Source organism: Schistocerca cancellata, chromosome 8, assembly GCF_023864275.1.
Source record: "Schistocerca cancellata isolate TAMUIC-IGC-003103 chromosome 8, iqSchCanc2.1, whole genome shotgun sequence".
NCBI classification, from domain to species: Eukaryota; Metazoa; Arthropoda; class Insecta; order Orthoptera; family Acrididae; genus Schistocerca; species Schistocerca cancellata.
The window spans coordinates 48,929,833-48,955,155 of record NC_064633.1 but is presented as its reverse complement, the minus strand read 5'-3'; the positions used below and the strand labels follow the sequence as shown (position 1 = coordinate 48,955,155).

The window sequence follows — 25,323 nt, the reverse complement described above, 5'->3', positions numbered from 1 at the left end:
GTAATGGGCTCAGCCAGATAAGTACATAACAGCCCTACCATACAGACTGGCTACATGTGCTGGTGACCTAGCAGGGGGGAGGGGGGGGGGGGACTACAGCAGGGTAGAAAGAGGGGACACAAGGGGGAGAGGAATCCATGCCGTAGATGCTAGGGAGGGATTTCTTCCCCAAATGGCTCACACTAAAACCAGAAAATTTAGAAGCGAGGACATAAATGCCAAAAAGGATGAAAGAGAACAGGCAGAAGGAACAAAACTGCAACTTGTATTAACAAGGAATCAGGTGGATAGCCAGGTCGATATAAATCAGAACACCCAGGAAGGGGAAGAGGCAGAGGCAGCAACAGGGAAGGAGTGAGGATAGGGAGGGAGGGGCAGGTGAAGAAAATGCAGCCGGGATGGAAGAATGGACTGCAATAGCTCAGGGTCCTGTGTGCACCACACACATACTCATGAAAGAACTGTGAGCTCCCTGGGGGTGGGAGGGGGGGACAATGGATATTAGTCTCTCACAATTGCACACCTAAGGGAAGGACAAAAAAGTTCTTAGCTAATCTGCAGTATCCTTATCAAGTCATCGAGATGATTTCTCCAGTAAACGTTAAAGTACAGTTCCACCTAAAACATCTACTGTCCATGTAAGTAAGGTTAAACATTTTAGAGGAATGGTAGGTGCATTGCCACAAGTCCTGTCGACAGAGGCAGTGTGCAAAAAAAATTTGGAAAACATATACCAGTAGACAAGAAAGATGTGCGTAGTGTACACTAACGCGTACATTGAGGTCATGTGGCAAATAATAGTATTTGTTTAGCTGAGTTGTGTCTACGAGTTGTTTAATGCTTATGTTTTTTCCATTCTTGTTTGAGTGTGTTCTGAATTTGTGTTAGTTACTGTAGATTGTTACAGTTGTATATTTGTTACATGTTATTTCTTAGTTGTTCTGCTGTATATAAGCATTTCCAAAGGGGAGAGGGAATGACGGAAGTTCCTTTCTTACAGTGGCAGATCACCAGGAAAAATCAAACTCATAGTAGTAATCCTGATGCTGCTGCATATCATCAACGGAGAGTAATGTATACAGTCCGAATCAACTGTTAGTGGCAGGTGTGTTATTTTATCAGCAATTGGGTATGTTACTGACCAGTCATCAACAGACATTGAGATTAACCATGGATGTGTCAAGAGTCAAGAAACTAAGTTCTCAAACTGTAGGAGGCATTCACAGAATTGTATTGGGAAGCGCTGAGTAAAAAAATTCTCATTGAGGTGCAGGGTGAATATCACGCACTGAGGCTATCATATGGCAAACTGAGAGCTTACCTTACGCAAATCACTAAGATTGGACCACATGCGTTAGTTCATAGAAAAAGAGTGTGGTTGGACGCAGGAAGAAAAATCTTTAAACAGTGTTTGGCATAGAAGATAACAAAGTTATCCAGGAGCTGAATGACATGATTAGGCAAGTGCAGATGGTGGTGGAATCTACCAAAACCATAGTAAGGTGGAGTACCATGTAACTTTCAAATTTAGAGCAAGACATACTGAATACCACCAAAGTGGTACGAGAGTTAACCACGGAGTTAGCCCAACACACACAGGATATAATGAAGACAGTGAACAGTGATTTGGGGAAAATAAATAAAAAAAAAAAACTGAACTTACTTGACAGTAAAATAATGTTAGCCAGACTGCTACGAGTCTTAGCAGATAGACAGATGCGACGTGAAGCCATATGTCCCACACCCATGAGGTACTTTCAGTGCTTGCGTTTTGGGCATATGTCTTCTCGCTGTACAGCGGACCCTCTGACTGTGGACACCTACTTCTTGAGAGAAGCCCGTGTATTCCGCCACCTGTGTGTGTCAGTTGTCATGACTGCCACTCCCCTCATTAGCCTGATCGCCCAGCTTACAGGAGAGAAAAGAAGATCCAAGAGTAAATGTGTCTGGATCACCTGTCTTATGTTGAGGCTCGCAGAAAAAATACGAGAGATTCCATTCAGTGTCACTTGCTTCAACTTTCGTCTTTGTTACATCCTTTTCCCCTCCTGCCTCTTCCTTACCCCAGCCCCAGCCCAATCCCCCTCTCCCCTCTCCCCTGCAGTTCCCCATTCTTCTTCTTGGACACCTGCCAGTAATGGGGCTCTGCCATGGGACCCCTCTCCTGGGCATCTCTGAGGCCGGAAGCCTTCTGCCACAACTTGGCCACGATACGCACCATCTGTGTGCCCCAGGGTCTCCTGCTCTCTTTCAGTTCTGGATTGTGCAGACACCTGTACTCCCTCTGTGCCCCTGTCCTCCTCCACCTCCAAAAGAGAAGAAGAAACTTAAGTCCCAAGACAAGGCCACCCTGGTGCCCCCAGAGGTGCCATCTCCACCCTCGCAACCTGAGCCTAACATCTTATCTACAGATGTCACCCCATCCTTGTCAGTGACAACCACTACCGAATGAAATGACCTCCTCTCAGCTTCTTTATGTCTAACCTGGACCCTCACCACATGATCATCCAGTGTAATTGGAACAGACACTATCGTCACCTACCAGAAATACATCTTGTTTCCCCCATTGTGCGTTCTGTCTTGGTCGTCAAGAAATGCACTTCTGTGATGACCATAGGGTCCCCTTTCGTACCAACCTGGAGGCAATAGTGGTCAGAGTGCAAATGGTTCTGGCTATCACTGTTTGCAATGTCTACATTCTTCCAGGTAGGCCATTTCCTTACGTTGAACTGTCTACCTTAATACAGTAACTCCCACCCCTGTTTCTCCTCCTTGGGGACTTCAGTGTCCACCACCCACTGTGGGGGAGTTCCACTTCAATGGTTACGGGTCTCCTAATTGACCAACTTGTTACAGACTTTGATTTGTGTCTCCTCAATGATGGCTCCCCTACCCACTTCAGTGCCACTCATGGCACCTTTGCTGCTATCAATCTCACGATGTCCTCCCCAGCTCTTGTGGCTTCCCTACATTGGTTATCCCATGACGATCTTTGTGGCACAAACCAGCCTCCTCCCTTTTGAGCATCTCTGTTCTAAGGCTCGTTACCGTATTAAACAGAGTAAAAAGGAACACTTAGAGTGCTATGTTTCCTCCGTGGGGTCATATACCTTTTCATCGCAGGTTTGGTCCAAGCTCCATAGCCTTCTGGGCCACCAGTGACAGTCAGCTGTCCAGGGTCTTAATCTCTAAAGATCTCTGTGCACTGATCCATTGGTCCTTACAGAACACTTCGTGAAACACTTTGTGAAGGCATTGGCATCCTCTTCCTATCTTGCTACCTTTCTCCAGAAAAAATGTTGAGTTGAACAGACCCAGAATTGGAATGGGATCCTTACAGGAAGCAGTCCACTATGCTGTAAATAGACAACTGAGTTCGTTATTACTGCCACCACAATTCCTGACAGGGTTGCGGCTAGCAGAAAAAGAATTTCCTGTGGAGCTATGACATGTGACAGAAGTGTTGGAAAATAGCTTAGCAATGTTTTGCCACATAGCAACTGTGGAAGTAACTAAAGACAGAGAAGTTGCATGTACTGACCCAGTCACCATGAATGAACACACAGTATCTATGTTATACAGTTCATCCTTATTGAGCAAGATGGGCAGCATTGGGAAATGGGTACAAATAAAGTTGTGAGAGCTATTAATAATTACTGAGCCTGGAGAGGATCATGCTCTTAAATCACTTACGGCTCTACAAGTGTTTGAAGGAGAATATCACCTGTTTGTCCAGCCAGATAATTCTAAACTGATGTACACACATGCGAAGTGCAACTGTTTCTGGGGAAACGAAGGCAATGAAAAATCAGAAAGAAATGCTGGCACCACAGCCTCATTTTGAAAAGTTTGGAATGCACTGGATACGCTCAGTTTTTGCATCATAAATTGTGATCATAAATGGGAAAACTCAAGGTACGGTAAAGTTCAAGTTATGCAGTAGTGCTATTTTGGTGAATGGCACAACTTGTGAGATAGGCAGGACAAATTCCCACCTTTAAGCTATACTGACAGGTATGACTGTATTCCAGCTAACTCCCTCACATTGTATTGCACAGAGACACCACTGGAAGTACTGCAAATGTAAAGTCAATCCCACCTTAACAACACTTTGAATCCTAATTACATCCATTCTTTCAAGACACTAATGGCATTTCAGAAAGGCAAAATTTCCATGGGACAAATGTTGCCACATATTCACCAATATCAAGAGAACCAAAGCCAAAACGTGATACATAAGCATTATGACCATTATTCTAGTCATGTTTCTGATTGCAATTTGCATACTTTTCTTTTGTCTCAAACGTAGAAGTATCCATCCTCCAGACTTACTGCCACATCAGACACATGTCAAAGCGTTTCACTAACATAACACAAGAAACCTGTAAAGATGAAAATAAGGATAATGCAGCACAACTGTAATAAAGCTTCAGCAAAGTGAAACTTAAGAATAATGAAGCAGAATTAAGGAGAAGAGATAATCCCTGTAAGTCAGCTCTCATGAGCAACTACACTGGTGCAATGGGAATGCTGTAAGTAGACCTATTAAACTGGAGCAGTGGATAATAATCAAAGGCGAAAATCAGGACACAACAGAATAATTTTATTGCAAAAATTACAAAATTTAAATTTAAATTTTTAAAAATTTCTACCAGGTGAGCTCAGAATAGAGAAGATTAGTGTTGGGCCAGTGTGCCAATTAGAATGTCAACAAAGCATACCACAAATGTAACAGATGACACAACATAAGGCAAGTGTTGCCACCTCACAGCGAGGCAGACAGACATGCAAACACTGCTGTGCTACATACCAAGGAACTGTGAGATAAGGTTACATAACTTCACCACCTGAGTGCCACTGCAAAATCAAATGCAGGCAGAAAGAACTGACCTTGGTGACCCAGAATAATTACTGAATCACCACAGTAAAGCACAGAATGCTGTCAGGTCTGATAAACGTGGGCAAATGCATTCATACACCCAGAAGCAACATGTCATAGGTACAGGCTCAGCTCTGTAAATAGCAAGGCTTCCGAGGTTCAAGAACACATTCCGTGGTGCTGCTATTCTGTCCATATGCTACAACCTGAAAGAGTGACAGTCTATTGAGTTTCAGAGAAACCACAACAAGCTGATCGATGATGGCCAGCCTCCTACCTGCTTGCTGAGTTCAACACTGAGATGCAGTCACCTTGATGCTGTGGTCTACCACTGCTGCCTACTGGGTCACTGTGGATGACATGATTAGTGTGTGACAAGCAAACCTACACTACAGGTCATCACGGATGATTTACAAGCTGCCACCTCCACACTGACCAGACGTGGTGCATTTGTGCGTCCTCCTGGCCAACTTGGTCAATCTGTGGTTGATGCCCAGGGCCTAGTCTTCACAGCAGACAACATACTGGACCTCATTAAACTGTCTTCACCTGGTGTACAACGGGCTTTCATTGAAAGCACTGAGGTGGATGCCACACTGTGGCATTGCTAGTGGTGTGGGCCAGGCATATTCCCAGTGGGAGGGAACTTACAAAATGGGAATATTGCTGGGAATATTTCTTTGGCCCAGGAAGAGTCCCAAAAATTGGGAATTTATGAAAATTTTCAGATTTTGAATGTTTTAACACTTATTAACAGTTAAAGAATCTTAAAACATACATATATGTTAATCCAAGATTTATCATTCCATGCATTAATTTCCTTGCAAATTCCATGGAAAACATTATTTACCATACGCCTCGTAAAAAAAAAAAAAAAAAAAAAAAATTAAAATATTCGCTAGGCCTATTATTTTTAGGCAAGTTAAAACCCCACATTTCTCCAAATGAAACCTAAACTTACAAAATATTTCTCTGGAGGCATAATTCTCAACCGGCTGTCATCTGTAGTATTTTTTTAATTTTTCCAAACGAATGACTAGAGGTGTTTCACTTTCAGAATTCAAAGACTCCATTTCCTGCGATGAATTACGATTTATAAATTTATTTTCTGAAATATAGCCATCACTTTCACTTTTAGAATCATTAATTAATATTTTACCATGTTCTATGTCAACAAAATCACTTGCATTTTCAAGTAAATCATAAATCTCGGACAGTTTATTCGCATAATTTTTCCCCGAGATGCCATTTTCAATGACTAATGTTTACAAAACATTTCCCTGAGTATTTTAGTAACTTTAGTTACTCACTAGATGGCATATCGATATTATAAACTCAGTTTTTCTAAAGGTTAATTATTTCGTCATTGGCAGTTCCAGGAAACATAAAAGTTGGCAGTTCTAGGGCTAATTCCTTGCTTTTTTTTTTTTTTTTTTTTTTTTTTTTTTTTTTTTTTTTTGTGGTTTTAAGGCGCACAACTTCAATGGTCATTAGCGCCCTGACTACGTTAAGAATGCACCGCGAGGCACAAGTTTAAAACAACAACTAAAAGGGAAAACACGATAAAAGACAGACTGACAGGCATAGGATTAAAAATCAGCATCATCAAATGTCCTTAGAGAGGTTTGTCAAATTGATAAAACGAAGAACACGAGCAGCTGCTCGTGGGTCATCCGCTAAAATGGCATCGAAAGTACTTGGCAGGTTAAGATCTAGACGCAGTGTGTTAAAATCTGGACAGGACAGTAAAATGTGTCGAACCATCAGCAAGTGCCCACATGGGCAGAACGGCGCCGGCGCAGCCGTCAGCAGATGGCGATGGCTGAACCGGCAGTGTCCAATTCTTAACAGGGCCAAAACTACCTCCTCCCGCCGAGAAGGGTGTAAGGAGGACGTCCAAGCCACGGGAAGAGGTTTTAAGGCCCGAAGCTTGTCGTCTGTAAGGGCAGCCCAATCGGCATGCCACAGCGATAAAATGCGCCGACAAATGACCCTGCTAAAATCGGACGAAGGGACACAACAAGAAGCTGTCCGAGGCTGGAGGACCGCAGCCTTGGCCGCGGCATCTGCTGCTTCGTTCCCAGGGATACCGACATGGCCAGGAACCCACATAAAGCTAACCGGAGAACCGACGTCCACCAGCTGCTGAAGAGAGCGTTGGATCCGGTGTACGAAAGGGTGAACCGGGTACGGATCACTGAGGCTCTGGATGGCGCTCAGGGAGTCGGAGCAGATGACATAAGCAGAATGTCGGTGGCGGCAGATGTAAAGAACAGCCTGGTAGAGGGCAAAGAGCTCAGCTGTGAAGACCGAACAATGGCCATGGAGCCGGTATTTGAAACTTTGTGCCCCGACAATAAAGGAACACCCGACCCCGTCATTGGTCTTAGAGCCATCTGTATAAATGAAAGTCATGTTGATGAACTTCGAACGAAGTTCCAAAAAACGGGAGTGGTAGACCGAACTGGGGGTAACCTCTTTTGGGAGCGAGCTGAGGTCAAGGTGAACGCGGACCTGAGCCTGGAGCCAAGGTGGCGTGTGGCTCTCGCCCACTCGAAAGGTTGCAGGGAGTGAAAAATTAAGGTGTTGAAAGAGGCGACGAAAGCGAACTCCAGGGGGTAGTAGGGCAGAGACATACAACCCGTATTGACGGTCGAGAGAGTCGTCAAAAAAGGAACGATAAGACAGATGGTCGGGCATTGACAGTAGCCGACAGGCATACCGACAAAGCAATATATCGCGCCGGTAGGTGAGTGGCAATTCGCCAGCGTCAGCATGAAGACTCTCTACGGGACTAGTATAAAATGCTCCGATCGCAAGTCGTAAACCCCGATGTTGTATGGAGTTGAGGCGGCGTAAGATGGATGGCCGTGGAGAGGAGTATACGAAGCTCCCATAATCCAGCTTGGAGCGAACGATCGACCGATATAGACTAAGTAGGACGGTTCGATCCGCTCCCCACGACATACCACTGAGAACACGGAGGACATTTAAAGAACGGGTACAACGGGCGGCCAAATATGACACATGTGGAGACCAGGTAAGTTTCCTGTCAAATGTAAGGCCTAAAAATTTGGTTGTCTCCACGATTGGGAGAGCAACGGGACCGAGTCGTAAGGACGGTGGGAGAAACTCTTTGTAGCGCCAGAAGTTAATACAGACCGTATTCTCGGCAGAATAACGGAAGCCATTGGCGACACTCCAGGAGGAAAGACGGTCAAGAGAACGCTGAAGACAGCGCTCCAGGACACATGTACACTGCGTGCTGCAATAGATGGTAAAATCGTCCACGAAAAGGGAGCCTGATACATCAGCTGGGAGGCAATCCATTATTGGATTGATCGCGATGGCGAAGAGAGCGACGCTCAAAACTGAGCCCTGTGGCACCCCATTCTCCTGGCGAAAGGTGTCGGACAGGACAGAACCCACACGTACCCTGAACTGTCGATCCATTAAAAAGGAACGAATAAAAAGAGGGAGGCGACCGCGAAGGCCCCATGTATGCATGGTGCGGAGAATGCCCGCCCTCCAACAGGTGTCGTAAGCCTTCTCCAAATCAAAGAACACAGCCGCGGTCGGGCGCTTCCGCAAGAAGTTATTCATAATGAAGGTCGACAAGGTAACCAGATGGTCAACAGCAGAGCGGCGTCTACGAAATCCACATTGTACATTGGTAAGTAGGCGTCGAGACTCGAGCAGCCAAACCAATCGAGAGTTAACCATTCGCTCCATCACTTTACAGACACAGCTGGTAAGCGAGATAGGTCGATAACTGGAAGGCAAGTGCTTGCCCTTCCCCGGCTTAGGAATCGGGACAACAATAGACTCGCGCAAGCATGTGGGAACATGTCCCTCAATCCAGATGCGATTGTATGTACGAAGAAGAAAACATTTACCCGCAGGAGAAAGGTTCTTCAGCATCTGAATATGAATAGAATCAGGCCCTGGAACGGAGGACCGTGATCGGCCAAGTACGTTTTCGAGTTCCCGCATGGTGAATGGGGCATTATAACTTTCACAATTCGAGGAGCGGAAGTTAGGTGGCCTAGCCTCCTCTGCCGGTTTGCGGGGGAGGAAGACAGGGTGGTAATGAGCGGAGCTCGAAACCTCTGCGAAAAAGCGGCCGAAGGCATTGGAGACAGCCTCAGGGGCCACAAGGACGTCATTCGCGACCTTCAAGCCAGAAACTGGTGAGTGGACCTTAGTGCCAGATAGCCGGCGCAGGCTACCCCAGACAACAGAAGAAGGAGTAAAACTGTTGAAGGTGCTTGTGAATGCAGCCCAGCTGGCTTTCTTGCTTTCTTTGATAATACGACGACACTGAGCACGTAATCGTTTATAATTGATACAATTCGCCACTGTAGGGTGGCGTTTAAATGTGCGTAAAGCACGTCGACGAGCACGTAAAGCGTCTCTACATGCTGCGGTCCACCAGGGGACCAGTACGCGACGTGGAGAAGAAGTAGGGTGAGGGATGGAATATTCAGCAGCAGCGAGAACGACTTCCGTGAGGTGTGCGACCTGACGATCGCAGCTTGTGAAGGTTTGATCCTGAAAGGTCGCCCTGGAAGAGAAGAGCCCCCAGTCTGCCTTGGAGATGGTCCAACTAGAGGAGCACGGAGAGGGGGCATGCTGCAGGAGATGGATAACACACGGGAAGTGGTCGCTCGAATATGTATCAGAAAGTGCATACCACTCAAACCGGCATGCAAGTTGGGGAGTACATATAGAGAGGTCTAAATGGGAATAGGTGTGAGATGTGTCCGAAAGAAAAGTAGGGGCGCCAGTATTGAGGCAGACAAGATTGAGCTGGTTGAAAAGGTCTGCTAACAAGGAGCCCCTCGGGCAGGATGCTGGAGAGCCCCAAAGGGGATGGTGGGCATTGAAGTCTCCAGTTAACAAAAATGGTGCAGGTAGCTGAGCAATAAGTTGCATCATGTCTGCCCTGGTAACGGCAGATGACGATGGAGTGTAAACGGTACAAAAGGAAAACGTAAAAGTGGGGAGAGTAACGCGGATGGCAACTGCCTGCAGGCCGGTGTGCAATGTGATGGGATCGTAGTAAATATCATCCCGGACCAGCAACATAACCCCTCCATGAGCTGGGATACCTACCACAGGGGGTAGGTCAAAACGCACAGAGGTGTAGTGTGCCAAGGCAATTTGATCGCATGGGCGTAGCTTCGTTTCCTGGAGAGCTACGACGAGCGGACAGTGCAAGTGGAGCAGCAACTTCAAGTCCTCTCGGTTGGAGCGAATGCTGCAAATATTCCAGTGAATAAGTGCCATCGTAAGAAAAGGAAGATGAAAGAAGGGGTCACCTCGAAGGCCGCTGAGGGCCTGGCTTCGAGCGAGCACTGCCGCCGCTATCAGTAGGCGGACAGTCATCGTCCATTGGGTCTATAGGTTCATCGGCCATCTCGGGAGGATGGCCGGGAGGGGGAGCTTCCTCCGCCGGTGAACGGCCAGATGTACGGCTACCAGTGGTGCGGCCAGGCGAAACGGATGACGGCCTGGGGCGGCAACCACTGGGTGGCGCAGGAGGAGAAATGCGCCGTGGCGGAGAAGGAGAACTGTGCTTCCTATGAGCCTTTTTGGAAGGACGTTTGGTGGAAGTACCGGTCGAAGGCTGGGAGGTCGAGGTACGTAGGAAGTCTGCACGGGATGGTTCCTTCTTGAAGGCCCGTGCATCCGACTTCGGGGTCTTCGTCTTAGCAGAAGTTGATGAAGGGGCTGGTGTCTGTGGGGTGATGGGAGGAAGAGGAGACGTCGACCGCGCGATCTTAGCACTGGCCGAACGGACGACCGTGGTGCTGAAGGTCAGATCGCATGTCTGGGTTGCCACCTCCTTGGTAGTCCGAAGGGAGGCGAGGACAGTAGTGTATTTCCCCGCTGGGAGCAGCGCGGGCTTCCTACTAGCCAATAGCTTGCGAGCAGCCGAGGTGGACACTTTCTCTTTGACCCGAATTTCTTGGATACAGCGTTCTTCCTTATAGACAGGACAGTCGCGGGAGGATGCGGCATGGTCACCCTGACAGTTCATACAACGAGGAGACGGAGGTGGACAGTCACCCTCGTGGGCATCCCTGCCACAAGTGACACATTTAGCCGCATTGGAACAAGACTGTCGAGTGTGATTGAAACGCTGACACTGGTAGCAGCGCATAGGTGTCGGGACATAGGGGCGAACAGAAATAACCTCGTAGCCCGCCTTGATGCGCGATGGCAGCTTAACACTATCGAAGGTCAAGAAAAGTGTCCGGGTCGGTACAAGGTCATTGTTGACCTTTTTCATGACCCTATGGACAGCCGTCACGCCCTGCTCAGCGAGGAAAGATTGAAACTCCTCATCAGTCAATCCGTCGAGGGAGCTAGTATAGACTACACCACGAGACGAATTCAAAGTTCGGTGGGCCTCCACCCGGACAGGGAACGTGTACAGGAGTGTGGCCCGAAGCAGTTTTTGTGCCTGAAAGGCACTCTCAGTTTCTAGTAATAAGGTACCGTTACGCAACCTGGTACAAGATTTGACAGATCCAGCTATGGCATCTACGCCCTTCTGGATAACGAAAGGGTTGACAGAGGAAAAATCCTTTCCGTCCTCAGATCGAGAAACGACGAGGAACTGTGGGGCAGGCGGTAGTACTTTTGTCACTGGTGGCTGGTCACGTTTCCGTTTTTGGGCAGAAGTCGAGAGAGATGGAGTAGAATCCATTGCGGAGGAATCCCCCATGATTGCCAGCGTCTCCGATGGCGCGCTCCTTCCTTGTGGGGACCCTCTCAGAGGGCACTCCCGCCTTAGGTGAATGTTTACACCTCAGGTCACACCTCCCGAGAAACAGACGGAGGAACCAATCGGCATGGTCAGAAGGTATCAGCTCAGGCAATCACCCCTCCCCGGGCCTGGCCTTTACCAGGGGGTACGCGCGTGCCTTACATGTCTACCCAGGGCGGGGAATTACGCGTTACCCCGTCACCGGCTACGCGTGCGAACGCGTGGGTCGGCCTTCAGGCACGCACAGGGAGGAAGGAAGAAGAGGAAAAAGAAGAGAGAGAGGGAGAAAGAGGACAGACTGCCTCAAACGCCGAGGCGGAGACCAGAGAAGGCAAGGAGAAGAAGGCAATGAGAAGGCAAGGAGAAAAAGGCAATGAGAAGGCAAGGAGAAGAAGGCAATGAGAAGAAGTCAAGGGAAAGAGTAAGGAAGACAGTGAGGTGGAGAAGAACAAAGAAAGGAACCAACCAAAGGAAGGAAGAAACGAGAAGTGAAAAACCAAAAAGACCACAATTATAGGTCGTGGAACCGTCCGTCTCCGGACGCAGGCGCTAACTACCCCCGTGAGGGGGATGGACTCCTTTTAGTCGCCTCTTACGACAGGCAGGAATACCTCGGGCCTATTCTAATCCCCGGACCCGCAGGGGGACCTTGCTATTTAAAACACTGAAAACCACAAAATGTGTTTATTTCTAACAAGTAGGTTAAGTCCAGATTCATATAAACCTAACCATAAAACCTATCCAAATATTTTATTTACAATTTAAAATATTCTGCTATAACACAGTCGGAAGAGGCAGCAGGCTTCACAAACGAAATCAACAGATACTGATTTAGGTTGGAGATTCTAGTACCTACAGCCTCCTTTGCCACAGTTCTCCGACGTAACTGGAGTAAGAGCTGCAGTTGATGAAAGATCCACTCCACTTGACATGTTGTCTATTTTCTTTCCACATTCTATGATGAAACACACAAAATCAGAAACAAACAGGTATGCAAAGTGTGTGTATGATAAACAAAGTGTGTTTATGATAAACTGAAGGCAGGCTCCAAACTAAAGCCACACAGTGTTTGGCATTCATGGGTTGGAGTGAAGCTTCACGAAATGTATTTCTTTTTCACCATAATTATTCATCTGTGCCTCATGAAGATACCAAAATTGGCAGACTACTGGTCTGTCAATAGTTTTATTTCAACCCCTTTCCCAGGATCTATAACGAGCAGAAATAAGTTCAAGGCCATACTTTCAAATTTACATTTGAATGACAATTCTACCTACATTCCCAGAGGTCAACCACATCATGATGCCAAGCACAAAATCAGACCTTTTCTCGACCGTCTGTTACAAGAATGTAAGAAATCATTTTATCCCTATGAAAACCTCACCACTGGTGAAAGCATGTGTGGATTTTGGGGACGAGTGGTCTTTCGTGTCTACATAAAAAATAAATCAGACAAGTAAGGAATTAAAATGTTTATTGTTTGTGATTCAATTGGTTACATTTTGGGATTCGAAGTATACTCGGGTAAAGGATCGAAAGACAATTGCATAATACCACTCTTTCAGAGGCTGCTTGCTGATTATTTGGGTAAAGGATTTTACAGTTCGCCAGCAGTTTTTGATTTTTCATGGCAAAATAAAACTAAAGCTATAGGCACATCTATGGCTAATCGAAAGGAACTACCAAAAGAAAATATTGTTTTAAAGAAACTCAGAAGGAATCAGTCAGTGTCAATGAGGAGAAACCACCTGTTTTGTTTGAAGTGGAAGGAAACGGAGGGATGTCTTATGCCTTTCCTCATAACACAAAATGACAACCTCTAACATTTCCGTTCACACAAAGGATGGTGTCAAGATCAAGTCAGAACTGAATGCTATTCTTTATTATAATACAAACAAAACAGGGATTGATAAAAGTGATCAGATGATCTCCTATTACCCTTTCAAGAGGGAACAAATGAAGTGGTGGAAAAAACTATTTTTTCACTTGTTCATAATGGCTGCAACAAATGCTTATGTTCTGTATTGTGAGACTACAAACCCTAATGAGAAGAAAAACTGTCATTTTCCCACCTTTTTGTGCCACATTGGTGAAGGACTATTCCAGAAAGGCTCAACTGTGGTTCAAGAAACTGTCTGTAGTGCAACAATCAGCAATAAGTTTGTACAACAACACTTCCCTGAGAAAATTCCTGCAACTGAGAAGAGGCAACAACTAACAAGGGTGTGTAAGGTTAAAACAGTCAATTGGCAAAGCAGGCAGGAAGGAAACAAGATGATATTGCCCTGACTGTAACACGCCTCTCTGCATGCCAGAATGCTTCAGACTCTACCACACAAAATCCAGTTACCTGTGAATGAGATGAAATCCACACCTCGCACTTTTCTTTTTTGAGTGAAAATTATACATTCTGTAACCATCATTGCATAGCTAGTAATGTGTCAGAGAACTGCAATAAAGGTCAAAAGTAAACCTTGAAGCTTGGTCTTTTTTATTATGAATTGCCCTTTAAGAGACATCAAGCACAGACGTGCCAGTAATAATTTAAAGAATGGCATAAATAGCTGGTTTTCTGGGCCCAAAATTTTCCTAAGTGACTGGACCTCAAGGTGTTAATAATTTTTGCTTGGGATTGGAAATAAGGTGAAGAAGTAGTAGTTTATGTTTATCCCATTTCTCAAAAGCAGTTAAAAAATTTTAGGTGGCACAAGTTCATAGTTTTTATTCTTTGTTGTGCCTTTATTAAATGGTCCATTATCATCCCCCCCTTGAAGCGACCGGAGGACTGGTTATGATCCAGCATCATGGTTGAGACATCAGCGAATCCACTGACATAGGTTCTGTGCACTACTGGCACAGGTTCAGCAGCACATTGGTTGGGGAGAACTGATACCTCAGGGGCCACTGGGATCTCCACCTTGGGCACAGGAGGGCGACATGCAGAGTCCAGCGGTATGAGGGCCACCAAAGCTTCCTTCCTCTTAGACAACTTCTTTTTGTCCTTTTTTGCTACTTCTCCTTAGAAGAAAAGGACTGAGAAGGTTTCTCTGAATTGGTTTCAGTTACAGAGGAAGAACAAGAAGTCCGGCAGCTGGCAGCCTGCGATTCCTTCAGCCACTGGCTGGTGTCGGGCTATGACCAGCAGGAACCATAGATGGAAGAGTCTCACAGGACCTCTTCCTAGTTAGAGATGCCAGAGGAGGATGAGATGCCTCTGGGTGTGCGTATGTGAGAGGGGGGGGGGGGGGGGGGGGGGGGGGGGGGGGAATGTTCCTGAACTGTGTGTGGTGGAAGCACCAGAAGGGTCCACAACAGCCTGGGAGGCAGGTGCAACAGAGGAAAGCACTGTCAATAGAGAAGGTGACGACACTGTAGCTGTAGTGATTGAGTCAGTTGTACAGGATTTAGACACGCTCACGTTTTTCTGGCCTCTTGATATGTGAGCTGGTCCAGGGTCTTATACTCCGGGATTTTCTTTTCTCACTTAAAACAGTTTACATAGATGGGGGGGGGGGGGGGGGGGGGGAGGGGCACAAGAAACATTTGCGTGCAGTGGACGTCCACAATCCCTGCAGAAACGGGTAGTGGTGCAACAGGAAGACATATGTCTGAACTTCATACACCTGAAGCATCTCATATGAGGAGTAACATAGGGTTTCATGTCACAGTGGTGGACTATCACACTCAACCTTCTCAGGCAATGTATCACCCTTGAAAGCCAAGATGAAGCCCCCGATAGCAACTCCATCTTCCCTTGGTCGCCAACAGACACGACGGATGAAGTGCACACCCCATCACTCTAAGTTGGCCTGCAGCTCATCATCATATTGGAAAAGCAGATCACAGTGAAAGATTAACACTCTGGACCATACTGAGACTCTTGTGGGGATTGAGAGTCGCAGGAATGTACTCAACTTTTCACAAGAGAGCAGCTACTGTCACTGGGCAGGAGATAATGTTTTAATCAGGAGGTAACTGCTCTTCATCTTAGAGCTGGCTGTAACTTCATATTTGTCCTCAATGTGCTCTACTAAAAATAAAGACTTTTTGGCCAAAACGGTGTCCCCAGCAGTCCTGGTACATAACAGGTATTGGTGGGAGGATTTTGCTCTTTGTCGTCTAGTCCCGCATTCCTCCCACAGTGTGGCCAGGGAAGGGAATACATTGGGATCTGTTGTGACTCGCCCAACTTTCAAAGTGCTGCCGCGCAGTTACACACATCCTCTACATGCGGGCACCGTCTGCCAGCCATGCAGCAGCCGCGCCACCTAAAAAGCCAGCCAGCCAGCCAGCGGTCACTAGACTTGGACGCAGTGCTGATTTGACTGTTACCGTGTACACATGTCTTACTTTGTCTACTTGCTCTGTGACTTACATGTATTGTGTCATCCTAGAAAAATATTTGTTAAACTTGACGTTATAACAGGACCATACTTCACTGCAACATACGAGGGCTTTCCAAATGAAGATACTGCTGGTGCTGTGTGAGCAGCAGTGGTAGAAAGTTTAAGTCACTTCATGGCTGAACTATCCACCACGGTGCCAGTCACTCTGAACAGCGGCTCTCTCTACGGTGCCACCCAGCCACAGCAATAACTACCTGGCCAGTATTATGTTTCCGGGAGCCCCCATGCCCCAGTCCTGAAGGGCACACATTCCATGGCATACATGGGGAGTGTGCAGCACAGGCACCAATAATGCGACCCCTGCATGGTCAGTGGACCACTACCGTGCAGACACTTGACAATCCCCCATCCAACTGGGATGGCTCTGTGCTGCGTTTTGGGCATACGACAACAGGAAGGAAAGCTGCCAGGGTGGAAGGCAGAGAGACAAAGCATTCACCACAGTGGGTGACCTTCAATACATGACACACATTTCTGTAAAATTCAGAAAAGATAGCAGGTCAAACCCAATGTGGGGACCACACAATCATTAATGGAAGGTGAAGATAGCACCAAGAATGAAACCGGAAATCCAGACCAAAATCATGAACTAAGTCCAGGTTGGATCTGCACCAAAAAGGGCCATATCACAGAAAGTCTGAAGAAGTAAGAGACAGTCGAAATGTAAGTTTGCAGCACAGAAAGAGGAAGTAGTGCTGCAAAGACTGGGGCCCTATGGCAGCCAAGCACATACTCACCAAAGAGCATTGGGCCTCTGTGGGGCATGCGAGTGAGACAGCGGTCTTCACCACTTCTACCAGCTGCTCCGGGAATTGAGGATGCCCTCACAATTAAAGTGACACACATCACTGGTGCCAATAAGAGAAAAAACTTGCAGACTGCTGCCCCCCTACTCCAAATCTCAGATGAGCTTTCCCCACAAACACATCGAGTGCACACTGGAATTCTTTCCAGCCTTGAATGATATTCCCTCATGGGACTCCATAATGTGCCTAACACTGGAGTTCTCGATAACTAGTATACCCCCACCCCCAGACGCCTGCTCGGACCTTCTGAAGGAACGGCCACCAGTCCACTCACAAAGAAAACAGGCAAGGCCAGATTGCCAAACTCCACATTGATTCTCCACCTTGAGTGACGCGATCAATTGCTCATGTTACAGTTAGGTATGCTGGGTGACTGAAAGGTGTCTCAACAGTATAGACCATGAGTGAACCAAGAAACATGAAGCCCCAAGGCAGTAGCCTGGAAATTGCTGACTGTGGCCACAAGCATCTTCAGCTGTTTGCAAACCACAGCCAGCTCCCCCTGCATCTGCAAAGAACCAGCACACATCCTATCCATCCTACTACTACTAACTTGAAAATTACAGTATGAAAATAAACAGAAAATGCTAAATATGTCACTCACTAGTCTCCTAGTAGTGCTTCACCAATGGGGTCTAGCAGCTGATTGAGTTTGTCTGTTGGAAAGGTGAAGGCACCGGCAGGCAGTTCTGGCGTTGATAATGGAAGCAAGACTTAAGGAAAATCAAGACATATTCATATGATTTGTTGATCTGGAAAGAATGATTTACAATGTAAAATGGTGCAAGATGCTCAAAATTCTGAGAAAAAGTGGAGTAAGTTATAGGGAAAGGCAAGTAATAGACAACATGTACCAGAACCAAGAGGGAACAATAAGAATGGAAGATAAAAAAAACAAAGTGCTCAGGTCAAAAGGATGAGAGATCAGGCATATAATCTTTCACCCTCCTACTGTTCAATATATACATCGAAGAAGCATTGGCAGAAATAAAAGGAAAAATCCAACAACGGAAAATACTGCATGGAATGTAACAATGGTTATTAAAAGGATAGTTTGCTATTCACCGTATAGTGGAGATGCTGAGTCACAGATAGGCACAACAAAAAGCTTATCACAAAATAAGCTTTCAGCAAACAAGGTCTTAGTCAAAATTAGACAACACACACACACACACACACACACACACACACACACACACACACTCTGGCAGCTGAAGCCAGGCTATGAACAGCAATAAAAAAATATAAATAAAAGAAAGGTTCAAGTGTGGGATTATGAAAGGATAGCTGTGATACAATTTTCTGATGACATTGCTACTTTCAGTGAAAGTGAAGCAGAATTATAGGACATGTTGAACGGAATGAACAGTCTCTAAAAGTAATGAACAGTGATAGAAATGACACTAGTAATAAAACTGTGGGAAACAAAGTAGACAAGACAAGGAATTTTTGTCACCTTGAAAGCAAAGCAACACGACAGACAAAGCATGGAGGACATAAAAAGCAGACTAGTAACAGCAAGGACATTCTTGACAATAAGAAATCTACTAGTAGTTTACATCGACATTAATGTGAGGAGCTCAACAGAAGTTACTTCAGCATCTGTCAGTTATTCTTCCAGATTACATGCTGCAAGCTCCCTATGAATAACTTCTCAGTCAAGTCACAAATTCCCATTTGATACCTCTTTTTTGATTGAATTTGTGTTGTAAGGTCTATATCAAATGCTTTTTGGAAGTTAAAAAATACACCTGACTGACTTGATCTAATGTTTTCAGGTCGTCATATGAGAATAGCGTTTATTTGGTTTAGCACCACTGATGTTTTCAGGATCCATGGAGGAGCTGTTCTCCCCAAGATCCTCCATTCTGTTCAAGCTCAATTTATGTTCCAAGTCTCTACAGTAGACAGATGTAAGCAATATAGGATAGCAATTTTGTGATTCATTTCTGATAACATTATTATAGATGGGTGTCATTTCCACTTTGTACCTACTGTTGGGGACAATTCTTTGTCTGAGGGATCCACATTGTATTGTGGCTAAATAAGGGGCTTCACTCAGCTACAGAATTTGATAGGGAGTCCATTAGGCTCTGAAGATTTATTCAACTTAAATGATTTAAGCTGTTTCTCTATCACTCTTCTTTGGGACCAAAGTCCTAGATTTTCCCTTGTAAGGAATACCTGAAAATCAGAGTTCAGTATTTCTGCTTTTGCTCTCCTATCTTCAACTTCATATTCTGTGCCATCCACGAGTGTCTGGACACTAACTTTAGTGCCATCAAGACCGTTACCATTTTACCTGTATATCTTTTGGTATTGTGAGAGGTTCTTTGATAAGATACTGCTAGAGAGGGTGTTGAAGTTCTCACACATTACCATTTTGACTGATGAACATGTTCACTTAAAATATATTTATTTATACTCCAATGCTTTATTTTATGCCTTTTGTGCAGCATGCACAAATTTTTTAGAAGTTTCTCTACAGAGACTGTATGTCTTTGGGGCTCCTTACCATCTCGAACTGTTCTGCTAGGTGCCTGTCTATACAGTGTTATTCTTCTGAACTTGAGCTACAGTTCATCTACATTTGCTGCTCAGAGCTACACGTTTTCAAAAGTTCCTCCTTCAGATACAGTGTTGTTTTGCCCTTAAATAGTTTACTAAAAATGCAGCCATTAGATAGTTTTCTAAACATATGGAATGAGTCTGGTGGGTCAACATCTTTATGTTGTATATTTATGCACAAACTATCTCCCAAACTGCTTCAATTTCTGCCTTGAGTTTCTTGTCTACTGCAACAAATACAGCATCTCAATTTCCCATTAGCCGATCCTTTTGATCCTTTGAACATATTTGCATATTTTCATTCAATAATGGCATATGGAATATTGTTTCAATGTAACTCTTTCTTAAGAAAGAAAGTCTTCATTGCTCAAAAATGTGCTGGATCATCTTGTATTCATCTGTTTACAGAGTTGGACATTCTGGCTACTGCTTCACAGTATTTTTGTTCCCTCATGAAGTTTGTTGTAAACAATCGATTGCAGTTCAAAAGGAACAATTGATGTACATAATTACAATACCAGATAGAAGAACTACATTAATTGCTCCACATTATGGTTATCTTTAGCACAAAAAGGGGTGGCATAATGTCGGTACTAAAATTTACGGTAGCTTACCCAGTGATATAAAATGGCTGACAGACAGCAAAGTAAATTTTGCAAACAAACTGAAAAAGTTTCTCCCTGACAACTTCTTCCACTCCAGAGAAAAACTTCTATTACTGTAATGCGTAAAAGTTGTGTGGGTAGGAATTGCTATATAGATGTTCAGCATGTAGCAAATTTTACAAATTAATTTCCAACAAGGATGTAAAATGAATTGCTTCACATCATTACGATTTATCATGTGAATGAACCATGGAACATGAAACTAACTAACTAACCAACCAACTATTAACTATAATTTAATGCTTACTGGCTAATAGTGCTTATGCCAACTAAATTCAACATAAAAATAAAAATGCGTTAAAAGCCCTTGCAAGTAGTATGCCACAGTCCGTTGTGCATGATTGTTCGTATCTGATTAAATCTACATGCTTGTCTGTGGCCTCTGAAGGATCTCTCTCTCTCTCTCTCTCTCGTCTCTCTCTCTCTCTCTCTCTCTCTCGTCCCCCTCCCCCTCCACCCCCCCTGGTCTCTAACTCTCTCTCGTTCTCCTGCATGCATGTATATATGGGGAGGGAGAGGGAGGGGGGAGGAAGGGGGGGGGGAGAGAGAGAGAGAGAGAGAGAGAGAGAGAGAGAGAGACTAAATTCATGTGACTTTTTGGATTGTGTGTCTATGCATCACCAATCATTCCTCCACAAATGAATAACTCTTGGTCCCAACTTTATCACTTATATGCTGAAATACCTGTTACCATATTATAAGTTATGAAATTGGCCATACAATATCTGAAAAGCAAAAGTTTTGAGATCTATACAAAATTATACATGGATGTGACATTTCTACACAGCTTTTCATACATACACTAACTGTTCTACCATATAAACTTGAAATTCTTTGACAGATATAACTATGAACATTACTCTTAATTTCCTTCATGAAAGAACTCTTTACACGACATTCAAAAAATCTTGCAGATTATAAGCTTGTAAATGAGTAAAGTATTTTAATATAGAAAGCGCGCGCACACACACAGACACACACACACACACAGACACACACACACACACACACACACACACACACACAAAAAAAAACTGCCACCCTCCACAGCCAAGTTGCTCATAGTAAACTGTCACCAAGAAGCTGTTCAACTAACTGAGGATCAGATGAAGCATTAGTCTTTGTAATTATTCACAGTAGGGCAACAGACACAAGTGATGGCGAGTTTGTATAGCATGCAGGTTTACTGTAACCTGTATTTGTGAACAAGCTGGTGTTTGCATTTTTATGCTCCTCATGGGGCTTGCATTGCTTAGTAACTAGCGTTAGTAACTACCATTAGTAACTAGCGTGTGGCACATTCAGCCAAGGATAAACCATTACATATCCAAATTTGATGTAAATGAGCTGTAATTTTCTCATAATTTATACAGGTAATTTATCTCAAATAACTTTTTATTCTTACCTTCAAAGCTCTTTGAAAGGTGGAGATAGATAACAATGCTAAATCCTGTTGTTCTTCAGCATATCTCACTAAAATATACATACACTAATTTTTTCACTTCAATGTTCTTTGAAACAACATTTTTAAACAACTGCTGGAAAAAGGTCAGATGCATCTCTTCCTTTTGCGACCATCTGAAAAAAGACAGGTAGTTTATATGGCAAATTTCAGAGAATTATGTTTCTGTATGAAACAATGTGAGGTACCAAATCCACATGCAAGAAAGGAAGTCCTGGAAATAAAAAACACCTTAATACTAGAAGAAACAAATTATTGGCAAATAATAGAAATGAAAACAGAACAAACAAACCTGTCATTTATTCTTATTTTTGGAGTGTAATTTCCAACAGCAGCAATGCTATTCCAAATGAAACACTTGTTCAGTCTAAAAAGGATTAAGAGTAGTAACTGCCCACAGATTTCATTACAAAACCATATGACGACTCATTCAAGGAAACTACAACAATCATGAGTCACAACCATCAGACCAGTGGTGGAATGATATGTTAAACTTGACAGCACTAATTTCATAAAAGATACAAGCCCCCCCCCCCCCCCCCCAAATGAATATTCATTCAATCGTACATTCTCACATCATGCTCTGTAAATTCTGCCATGAAGGACAGCCTCCAGAGATGAGAAATGAGTCAAGTTATACATGGATGCTGTTACTACTCCTCCTCCTCCTCCAGTCAGCGCTGTTTCTACCAAACATTGAAACAAAGATTTAAGAAACTTTATAAAGACCACTACAAGCTTTCCATATAGTAGCAAAGTCAAGACCTATCAAATAAAAAATATTAGAGTTGGACATAATTTACACTAGAGTTCAAGTATTGTGATGAATTGTGGAAGTCATGGCTGATGAGGTATTCTTTTACTTTGTTTGAAATATTTGAAGATTTTCAATTTCCTGCCTGACATCCATTGGAAACCCGTTATACTATAGACTTTTGCATCATATTGTAAAACTGCATTCCCCACCCCACAGAGAAATTCATTATTTTTCCTTATAGTATTGTGGTTAACTGCTGAGTTCATCCTAAAAATTCAATGTTATTACTAACCACAATTACCCTGAATAATCGAAATATTTTTGAAGAGGAATTCCTTACTCGAAAGCTTATCCAAGTTCCGTGCTTAGGTACTGTAAGCCTGTCTTCTTGACGTAATTTGATACGCTGGTCTGCTTCCGAGAGGAGTTGACATTTTTTTCATGTAGTATTCCAAAATTTTTCTGGCAGCAATAATGTCACTGTACCGAAACCCCCTCTGGTCCATATAATCTAGAAGAGCATCAACACACTCCAGTGTGGTACAACAACTGAGAATGTTACTGTCTTCACACCAACTTTCACATTCACTGTCCTCCTCTTTGTTTTTCTGTCAGGCAGTCGTCACAATTTCAGCATCGTTCATGTACTGGAAGCTGGCTTTACATGCATTGATCTTGAGCCACTCAGTCAAGTTTTCTTCTGCATCAACATCTTCAAAACCACTTAAATCCATTGAAGATTCATTATCTGAGCAGCTTTTATTTCTTCATCACTGAAACCTTGAAAATCACTTTCTTCTATGCCTAGAAGAATTTTCCTCCATGATCGAACCAGTGTATGAGGCTCGATTTCGTGCCAGGCATCATAAATCCCATGTACAGCATCTAGAATTGTTAACTCCTTCCAGAATCCCACCAAATCATCCTCATCAGTAGACCAGCTCCAATCACTAGTAGTTTTACTTAATGGTTCCCAGAAGCATTAGTGATGCACAAAATTGTAATGTGTTCTTTAGACAACATATACCCAGGAGCATGAATTTCAATCTTATAAGCAAGGAATCTGATTGGTAGACATTTCCAACACAGACCACTTTCATCTGCATTATAAATTTTGTCTGGTATGAAATTCTCTTATTCTACAAATTTCTGGAACTCTTCCCAGAAGGAATCAGCTGCCCCAACATTTGAGCTAAGCTGCTCTCCTGGCACAATAAATTAATGAATCCTGTGATGATGCTTGAAGCTGGATAGCCATGCACATGAGGCATTACATTCCCCCTCTAACACTAGAGCTTCATGAAAAAAATTAGCTTTTGCAGCACACATTGCACCTAAAACCGTGACACCTCCTGCTCATTTTTGACTAAACGACTGCAAAAGAGCAGCATACAATTCATCAAATATAGATCTCTTCATGCTTTTCAACATATGTTCCAGAAATAGTATTGCATTTCCTGATAAAAATCTGAATTTTTTGCTTATTTTTTTTTGTGTCCTGAACAGTCTGAATTCCAATGCCATAATCAGCACTTGGTTTTGCAGCAGTGTGCCCCCTCCTCTTTTCTCAAATCTTTCACTTAATTGTAATTTTTGTTTTAATTCCAACACATTTATTTCATTTCTCCATCATCTCTTTTACAACTTCTTTTAACTTGCTTCGTTGACACTTATGGGTCAATTAACTGTTATAACTTCAAGTTGAACAAATATATTTCAAGGTTGATGCAATACATGAAAGTCACAGATCAAGTAAACAGAGTAAGACGTATGTCACTTTAACAGTCAAATCATAACTGAGTCCGAGCCTAGCAGCCGCTGGCTGGCTGGCCGCTTAGGTGGCGCTGCTGCTGCCTGGCTGGCAGAGAGCGCCGCATGTAGAGGACACTCATAACTGCATGGCGGCACTTTGAAAGATCAGCGAGTCACAACACTTTTCCCCCCTTTGAAGTTTATGCACAGGTCTTGATGGAGGTGGCCTGTAGATTGCTAACGTCCATAGGTGTTGTTTGACTGGCCGTAAAGTCTCGAAGAGGAGGCTTCCCTTACGGACGGAAGTGTCCCCAATGATAATGGGTCGAGATGACAGGAGACGTGGGGGTCGAATCTGCTGGGGCCCCATGCACCAATCTGCCCATTACGGCAAGTCCAGTTGTTATAACAGGAGACATGGGCGATGTGTCCACATCCGTAGGAGAAGGAGGCGAGTAGAGTTGCTCTAACAGATGGTGGTCACCCGGTTCCTGCATGGGCACGTCTCCTGTTGGCGTCAGTTCTTGTGCTGGCACCGATATGATGGTGAGAGGACTGCGTTGTGAGTAATGAGAGATTCCAGGATCCCGAGCCTCAGGTAGAGGCGAAGGTGGTGCAGTGGCATCCGGAACAGGCGTTGCCGGCACACGAGGCCGAAGCTGGTCCGAATGACGCACTGCAACACCTGTGTCCGTCTGGATTTCATACAGGCGGCGACCACGGTGTCGTAAGATGCGGCCAGGACTCCATTTTGGCCACCTGCCATATCCACGTACCCATACAAGGTCGCCAGTGGTGAACTGGCCAAGCAAAGGCACCCACGGCCGTGAGGTGGAAGGCCGCAGAAGATGAAGTAGCGTGAAGGGCTGTCGGCCATGTAAGAGCTCAGCCGGGCTGTGGTCCCCCATGGGGGTGAAACAATAAGAAGCCAGAAATTGGAGAAGCACATCATCAGCAGCAGAAGAAGTGAGGAGTTTCCTCATCTGAGCCTTAAATGTGCGGACCAGTCATTCAGCCTACCCGTTCGACTGCGGATGGAACGGAGGGGCCGTGACATGCATGACACCATGACGGGCACAAAAATCCGCAAAATCGGAAGAGGCAAATTGCGGACCATTATCAGTAACAAGAGTAGAGGGAAGGCCTTCCAAAGAGAAAATGCGAGCTAGAGCATTGGTGGTTGCCACGGTGGTAGGCGACGTGCAACGGACAATGAAAGGAAAGTTAGAGTAGGCGTCAACAACGAGAAACCA

At 44.5% G+C, this 25,323-nt stretch overlaps 1 protein-coding gene across 1 annotated transcript in view; it reads right to left on the bottom strand.

The window, feature by feature from the left end:
• Positions 1-25,323, bottom strand: part of LOC126094737 (AP-3 complex subunit beta-2) — a 200,673-nt gene that overhangs the window by 143,281 nt on the left and 32,069 nt on the right. Inside the window, 3 exon segments of the mRNA XM_049909286.1 lie at positions 21,505-21,576; positions 21,578-21,628; positions 21,630-21,677. Of these exon segments, the coding sequence (XP_049765243.1) occupies positions 21,505-21,576; positions 21,578-21,628; positions 21,630-21,677 (171 nt within the window).